The sequence below is a fragment of the Grammomys surdaster genome, unplaced genomic scaffold (assembly GCF_004785775.1).
Source record: "Grammomys surdaster isolate TR1022 unplaced genomic scaffold, NIH_TR_1.0 125319, whole genome shotgun sequence".
NCBI lineage: Eukaryota > Metazoa > Chordata > Mammalia > Rodentia > Muridae > Grammomys > Grammomys surdaster.
In genome coordinates, this window is record NW_021620197.1 from 1,303,435 (window position 1) to 1,311,961 (window position 8,527).

The 8,527-nt window shown below is 43.4% G+C and overlaps 1 protein-coding gene across 2 annotated transcripts in view; it reads right to left on the reverse strand.

Annotated features, from left to right (window-relative positions):
* Oca2 (OCA2 melanosomal transmembrane protein) overlaps window positions 1-8,527 on the reverse strand; it is a 305,312-nt gene that overhangs the window by 245,748 nt on the left and 51,037 nt on the right. For both annotated transcript variants that reach the window (XM_028785690.1, XM_028785691.1), the window contains 3 exons: window positions 4,734-4,894; window positions 3,120-3,199; window positions 1,488-1,641 (listed from right to left, as the gene is read on the reverse strand). In XM_028785690.1, coding sequence (XP_028641523.1) covers window positions 1,488-1,641; window positions 3,120-3,199; window positions 4,734-4,894 — 395 coding nt within the window. The remainder of the gene's footprint in view (window positions 1-1,487; window positions 1,642-3,119; window positions 3,200-4,733; window positions 4,895-8,527) is intronic.

Genomic DNA, 8,527 nt, shown 5'->3' on the forward strand with positions numbered 1-8,527 from the left:
AGGAGGAGGAGGAGGAGGAGGAGGAGGAGGAGGAGGAGGAAGAGGAGGAGGAGGAAACCAGGAAAAGACTGGCATCCTCAGGCAGCTAGGAGGAAGCTCTCAAAGCCCACCCCCACAGTGACACACTTCCTCCAGCAAGGCCACACTTCCTAATAATGCCACTCCCTGGGCCAGGCATATTCAAACCACCACACCATTTTATTACCTTATTCAGTCTACTGTAAAGAAGCAAAATAAACAAACAAACAAATAGAAAATTAAAGGATTCAGATTAGAAAGGAAAAATAAAAACACCCCCACTACTTATGCTATGATGGTGTATCTTTAAAATCTCAAGAATACTATTTTAAAAAAATACTCCCATGAGATCAGGAAAATGACAGTACACGAAACCAACCCAGAAGGTCATAGGGTCTGCACAATTTAAAAAAAAAATCAAGAGATATATATGTTCACGGACTATAAGAGCATATAAAGTATATAGGGAACAAGAATGGCCACTGTACTGAACAACTTGGGCAGCGTGCAGCAAGTGAGAGATGTTCTCTCCAGTGTGAAGACCTGCCATCATCAAGACAGTGTGGGAAGAGATGAATAGGCACTTAACCAATGTGCTGAGACAGAGAATGCAGAAATATGCCCCACAAAATCTCCAATTGCCTTTTTACATTTTTTAGATTCATGCATGTATGCGTATATATGGATGTTTTACTTGCATGTATGTCTGTGTACCTTGTACATGACTGGTGTCCATGGAAACAAAAAAAGGGGAGATCAGATCCCTTGGAACTGGAGTTATGAACATCTGTGAGACTCCATGTGAATTTTGGGAATTAAACTCAGGTCTTCTACAACAACAAAAAATGTTCTTAACCACTGAGCCATCTGTTCAGCCCCTCCAATTACTTTTAAAAAATAATACAGGAACAAAAGCAGATCGGAAGAGGAAAGAAAGCTTTCTCAATAAATGCAGCTAGGGTAATAGGGCATCCATGGATCTGAAAATAAGCCTCCACCTACAACTCACCCAGATTCAAGAAGCAACTCAAAGCTAAAACTTTAAATATTTTAAGGAACTACATCTAAGCAATAAGTTCTTATATGGAACACTAAAATCATTCTCTTTAAGACCCACAAACTTTAAAAGCCACTCTAGAAGAAAATATTTGCAAATGTACAGCCAACAAAGCCTTTATATCCCAGTACATAAGTACTTGAAACTCAACATTAAAAATTCAATTACAAAGTATATAAATTACTACTTACAGACATCTCACTAAGCTTTTCTGGTCCTTTCACAATTCCTCTTGTTTTTGTCAGTGCCCAAGATTCAGCAAATATTTGGGGGCAGTTGCTTTTCCTACCTAGAATCCTTAGAAATTACACCTTTCCAATTTGACTAAATAAAACTGAGTCTATCAAAGCATCCAACAAACTGTCCTGACCATGAGCAATGGTAGACCATAGAACACAGGCATGGTAGTTACCTCAAATATGATCAGAGTATAAACCCCTGCTAGGATGGCCACTGCGCTTGCCACTTGTGCTTCAACACTCGCCCCAAGGAACTGATGGGCCAGCAAGAGAGGAACAAGGCGAGTCTGTTGGAGAGAGGCCTGGATGCTGATAGAAACAGCCTCCCTGCAAAATAAATCAAAGACCTGGAAGTTAGTCAGGGACACAAAGGGAATAATTAATATACTTCCTCAGTATCCTTTCTAGCAAGTCATTCAGCCTAATACATAATCTCACAGACAGGAAAGCCCTGAGTACTGGCCTGTGACACAGGGCACAAGTCTTTCTGAGCCACTCAACAAGAGCTCTTCAGCCTTTTGCAGGTGCCAGTCCAACAGGTAGCCTGCACAACGGCAATAGGTTTATCTTCTCATTTTCTTCATCCTCATCAGTACAGGTGCTCTGGCGGCTAATCATCATCAGGTACTTAAACTTCGGTCCCCAGTAGTGCTGAACAGAGCCAAAAATGGCAGGCCTGAGGATAATTAAGTGTGACATACAGAAAAGGGAGCTTTTGTTCTCAGTAAGAACCCTGGTGAGCCTAGAAGTGTCCATTCCAGCCCCAACTTCATATGTTGAACAACTTACTCTGAATACCTCAGAGAAGGCTCTTCAGGAGTCACAATGATGAAGTGAACTTATGAGGGTGGGCCTAATTCAGGGGGACATATGTCCTTCAGAAGAGATCAGGACACAGACATGCAGGGAAGACAAAAGAAGATAACATCTGTGATCCAAGAAGCCAAGCCTGTCAGATTCCCAGTCTCTTAAGTTCTGTGTTAGTATGTGTGATGCTTCAGCCCTCAAGGGTGTGCACCTAACTGGCTGGGAGAAACCAGGAATAGAGGTCAAAACTAGAGTGCTTTCAGTTATATAAAAAGCAAAAGAAGCCTCAAACTCCCCAGAGTGTACAAGAGATTGAGCATCCCCAAAGACCCAAAGATACCAAAACCAAGATACTGAGAGTCCTTTATGTAAACTGACATAGTATTTGTATAATATTAATAAAATTTGAACATTGACTAAAACTTGTCTTTGCTTCAAAGTGGGTACTGAAGTCAATCCTCTTATGTCCTGACCAGGATGGTTACAATGTGTCCTGCAGAGATTTTGCACCTTCTGCCTACAGTGAATGCATGAGCACCTCGTTCAGATCATGTAAAGCATTATAAAATTATATCTTAGGCATGCCCATGTTTGGTGTCCTGTAGGCTAAACTTCTTTAGGCAAGTGATATAGTTTGACTGTGCCATTCATAAAAGTCCTTAGCCCACAGATTTATATGTAGAAAGTATTTAATGGGGATATAGGAAAGGTGCCCAGGATCTCCTGAGCTCCTAAGAATGAGTCCTCATATGATAGCTGTGGCTGAGGAAGAAGATGCCCCAGGCTTGCAGGCCTGCTCAGTCTTGTCATTGGATGCAGCAAGACGGCCTCCATGCCAAGATGTTATTAGCCCTGTGCTTTCAGACTTCTCGACCTCCAGAACAGTAGATAAAGAAACTGTTATTCCCTATAAATCGCTCAGGCTTGGATACTCTGATATGCCAGAGTAAGATGGTAAGCCTTACCCAGAAAAATCATCCAGAAACCCAAAAACCCACCTGCTCACTATCTCGAAGGTTCTGCTCACCACCACGTGCTCGCTTCTTGGATTTAAGAGGACAGTCCAATTGTAAGTGACCTGTAGAAGCCAAAATGTAAAATGACAGTAAGTCTTTGGGAATGGCCACCATGTAACATAGGGGTATATTCAGTACAGACATATTTTTTTACAAATGTTCTCAAACAACAATTGATCTAATCCTTGAATGTAGAATCTGTGGGTGAGGGAGGCCAACAATACTGATTTGTGAGTAAAATAAATCACTAGTTATCGGAATTATTTGAGTCCTGGGCTTTTTTAGTCCTCTCAGGCAACTTACAAATAAAATAAAAAATGCTTTCTTAGAATTGCCTCCTGCTTCCCCAAGAACTCCCGCATGCTGTGTCACAGCAGCTCCCTCCCACAGTGCAGAGCTGGGACAGCAGCTGCTTCAGACAAACCTGCCCTGAGCCAGCAGTCTAGAGGACCAGAGAGAAAACTTCCTGGGGAGGACAGGAGTCTCCCCCACAGACAGAAAGAACTGGCAACAGGGGCTCTCAAATACATCTCTGCAGAGAACCTCATCATGGGGTTTCTCAATGTCGGTGTCCTTTACTACCAATGTCAACTACTCCAATTTGATTATTATAAGTTATATGCCGGTGTCAAACTATTACACTCTACCATATAAGTGTATATATATACATTGTGCCAATTAAAATAATTTAAATGTAAATAATGTTAGAGGCATTAGGATATGCCCCATTGTCTTCTGCACAAGAATCAACAGGCACAGGGTAGACACACTATGCTTCCCTTTTGCACTGCAACAGTCTTGGTCCTTGACTGGGAACTGAGTTCCTGTCTTAAGATCATTCTATAGTTTAGCATGTTGGTTTATACCAGCCATTGACAATTACCATCGCTGTTTATAATTAGACTTTTGCTCTGTAGACCATGATATGCAGATCAGGAAAATGTAAGAGTACAGTCTTGTTCAAATAGGGTTTCCTTCTGATGGTTGGTTGACATTAGGGAAAAAACCCTGAGCACAGGACATACCTTCCATGCAGAAGTTCCTGTGGGTATCCAGGGGGGTCAGTAACACCACTTGGGGACAGGGGAGGCTCCATGGATAAGCATCAAGGCTTTGATGCCCAGGCTATGATTACTGCTGGCTTTCCTCCTGTGCCCAGGTGCATTTGCAGAATGAGAGCTGAAAGTGAAACTCTGCGCAGGGCCTACAGACACAGGGCTCAGGAACCTATGTGCTTAGCAATTGCCCCCCAACACACGCAGCTATGGGATCCACCTGTGCTCTGTGGTGGCAGGTGAGTCTCTGACGTGCATTTTACAACAAAAACTGCTGAAGTCCAAAATGCTTCCCTGAATAAGCTAGTAATCTTCTTTTTTTTTTTTTTCATTATTGTATGAAGAACTTGCAAGCGCAACTTGACTGTAATAGCATGGAAAAAGAATTTCAGTGACAAAGCAAAAGATAAGTATCAATGACTTCACTAATAATGAAGCTACTCCTTTTGGCTTCGATCAAATCCATTCGGTAGGAAACTCAATTTATAATAGGATGTAATGAGATTTTACAATATCTTTCAAATGATGTGGAAGTAATAACCTGTTGTGGTCGCCGCCGTCTGTTGCCCACTGTGTCTGTCTGGGTCACCAGCACCATGACATGTTCTTCTTTCCCCGAATCACTTGGTCCACCAGCCATTAAGGCCCCTGCCAGGTCCAGCTGAAGCATTATGGAGTCCGCGTGGCCACTGAGGTTTACAGCTGAAGGTGTATCAAGGTGAACCAAAGAACAAGGAAGGAACACCCACCATTCCCCCAGTCACACACACACACACACACACACACACACACACACAGAAAGTTCACAAAGAAATGTACATCCGGCCATTTGATCCAATCCCTATACTTGGCCCACTTACCACCCCAGCCCCCACTACTACACAGACAATTGCTTCTGTGTTGCGCCATCATGTTGAGTGCCTGCTGCTTGAGTTCTGAATGATATCTACCCAGTACTCATGACTCTCTTCCTGCATAGACTAGTTACAGCCGGCATAAAATTTCCATCCAAGTCCATGGGCCCATAGAAGGCCGGGTGCCCCCCATGAATGAACTAACCCATACCTACATCCAAGTTATAGGGTATCAACCCCCTGGATAGAAGGTGCGAAATCACGATGGGAAATAAAAGCGTTCTAAAACTGAAAACAATAAACGGCATCCACGGCAATGCGTGTTGAAGGTCAAGCTCTCGGTCAAGCAGGGAAACAGGCCCCTCCCACTTCACAGTTCTTCCCATGACAGTGGGCACTGCACAGTGTCCTTCTCCTCAGCTCCTACATCCCTGCCTGTGTGTTGCACAAACATGGGAGGCCGTACTCCTCAGCTGTATCTTAGGTCTCAGAACCACCCACCTCTGCTGCCAGGTCCTAGTATCATGGAGTGTGTAAGTGCGATCGTAGATTGCGCAGGACGGCTAGCCTAGGCATTTTGACCCAGGTCTCCAGAAACTTCAGAAAGAGCTTGCTGGGTTCAGGATTTTGCAGTGGCCAGTTCCTTTGTTCTACCTCCAGTCCCTAGAAATGTATTTGGTTTATAGTGGGCAGAGTGCCTGGAGGTTTTCTTTTGAGTGTTGGGGAAAGTTAGTAAATGACTCATTTTCTGTTTTATTGTTTTGGTTTTTTTTTTTTAGTCTTCAAAATATACCGTTTTTTTAAAATGTACAAAGAATCTTAGTAAAGGAGATGTTTGATAAGCCTTGTGTTCTGTGTTACAGCTATTCTACACTGCTTGATACTTGGGTATAGAAGGGACAAATGGAAAATGAAAGTCACACATGGAACAGAATTTAGAAAGAAAAAAGTCACAGAGACCCTGTTGCTTTGTCACACTGACACTTTTTAAGTCCTGGTCCTTCGTGAAGGGAACTAGAATTAACAGAAAAAAAGAGTGTAATGATCATGAAGACAGCAGAAAGTAGGACAGTGCCACCTCGAGGTCAATCTTAGAATTGCAGCAGGCGTCTAACCCAGTATTCGGGTATTTATCAACTGCAAAGTAAAACAAAGCCTTTGTCCTCGGTGTAGTCATTATTCCTACCTACGAAAACCCGTGAGTCTTCGTGGGTGTCTAAAAGGAGTAGTAGAGAAGTGATTAGGTAAATTAAAACACCGGACAGTTAGCCATTCAAATGAACAATACAAAAACCTAAGGAGCATAAGCCCTACACATGTAGCCATCTTTCTTTTTCCCAGTGCGAGCCCAGGGCGCCAAGCCCAATCTGAAGTTCCCCATTGTGCTAGGGTTGAGGTTGAGCCCTACCCCGTACTCAGCAATTTTCTTTAACCCAAGGCTTCCAGCTATAGTGCGATCCTAATCCAGTCAGTGTCTCGCTCTGCACAGGAACCCCGTCTTCAATGAGCCCTCTCTTCTGCAGAGCTTCTACCACTCTGCCTCGTGTTCTGCTGAACCGCGTACTGTCATGCTCGCTTATTCACAGTGGTTGAAGCCTATCTTAGATTTTCTGCCTAACAGGTGTAGCTCTTCACGCAAAGGGATTACTTCCTCTTTCTTCTTTTCTTTTCTCTTCTCTTCTCTTCTCTTCTCTTCTCTTCTCTTCTCTTCTCTTCTTTTCTTTTCTTTTCTTTTCTTGACAACAAGGGATTCTCAAATCATTAGATATCCCTAAACAGTACACGGTTGCCAGATAAACATTTGTTTAAAGAATCATCCTTGGAGTCCTCTGAATCTAGACCAGAGTTCCAGTCAGACAAGAGCGTGAAACGATGCTTCTTTTCCTGCTCCATCAGCCCCATTCCTCCTGCCTGTTCCTCTGAGGACAGGGACTTCCTCCTCCACTCCGATGTTGGTTGTCCCAGTGCCCAGATCCAGACTTGTAGCAGGGAGGAAGATGTGAGAAGATACTCCAGAAGAGCAGACAATGTTTGCTGCAGGGCAGGGGACAGTCTCTAAAGGAGGCCTTTGCTGACACCTATACTGTCGGATCCCCAAAGGCTTACCTTCCCTTTGCTATGGAGCCATCAAACACTAAGCTCAGTATTACCAGGTCCAGGTTCCCTGCTTGGTCAAGCTTTGATCCTCTTTTTGTACTGGGCCTTAATTTTAATCTTGTCCTTGGCCTGCAAGCTGTCTTCCTCCTGACACCACCTAAGGATTCTTTCTTTTGCAATAATTACTTTGAGGGTCAGTTTGGCTAGGTTTCAAGATCTCCAGATATTTGCTTAATGATAGTTACAGCGTATGCCTGTGAGGGTGTTTCTGGAAAAAAAATTAACATTTGAATTGGAGGACTGAAGTAAGCTGAGTGTTTTCCCCAGCAAAACAGGTATCATCCAACCCACTGAATCCAGATGAAAATGCTCCCCAAGGGAGGATTTGGTCAGCTGACTTACTCATGACACAGATATTCATCTCCTGCTCTAGGCTCAGGCCTTCAGACTCAGACTGGAACACACACCATCAGACTCCAAACACTCAGGCCTTTTGAATTTTGTACTTTCAAGTAGACTTCTCAGTGTTCACAATTATGTGAGCCAATCCTTAAAATAATTCTTGTTTTACACATATATATATATAGCTATATGTATATATACATGTATGTGTATATGTGTAAATTTGTGAGTGTGTATATATGTGTGTGTATATTTGTTCTATCTGTGTTTTGTTACTCTAATTTACAGGGTCCTATTTGGAGCTCAAAGGGCAATGGGGAAAACTGTTTTCTTTCCCTGCACCATTTCCTCCACATTGACTGCTTGTTCTCGCCACTGCTCAAGGTGTGAAGAGGGCTGGAAAAGAGTATGGAAAGAGAGAAGAAAAAGAAAGAGTGAGCTGTTGAGAAAGAAGGGAAGGGGAGGAAAAGGGGGTGTCAAATCTAGAAACCTGTAAGTAATGGGTCATTGCCCTCTGCTCCTTTACAAAATGGCCTGGGAGCCTTGCCATCCTCTCCCATAACAAGCATAGAGAACAATTCAGGGACAAAGAACTTCAGGTGCCTGCAATTACAGGTTTCTAAAATAAACCCTGCAATTACTGAGCTGACACAGCCTGACTGCTACAAGGAGACGCAGATGTTCACAGGAAGATATAGCCTTGCTCTTCCCCAACTGAGGGCCAGTGGCTCTTCATCCAAGAGCACATATCCCGTGTCTCTGGCCTCAGCTCCAACCAGGAAGAGGGGTCAAGAGAGAACACCTAACCTCTGCTTAATTCTTTTTCCTCTAAGAACTGCCCTCAAAGGTCAGAACCCTGTTCCACCACATACACCTTGTCTACCTGTTTCTTTGTTTTGGTTCCTAACAGGGTCTCAGCACGCAGATTTTCATCTTCCTACCTCCTACCTCCTACCTCCTACCTCCTACCTCCTACCTCCTA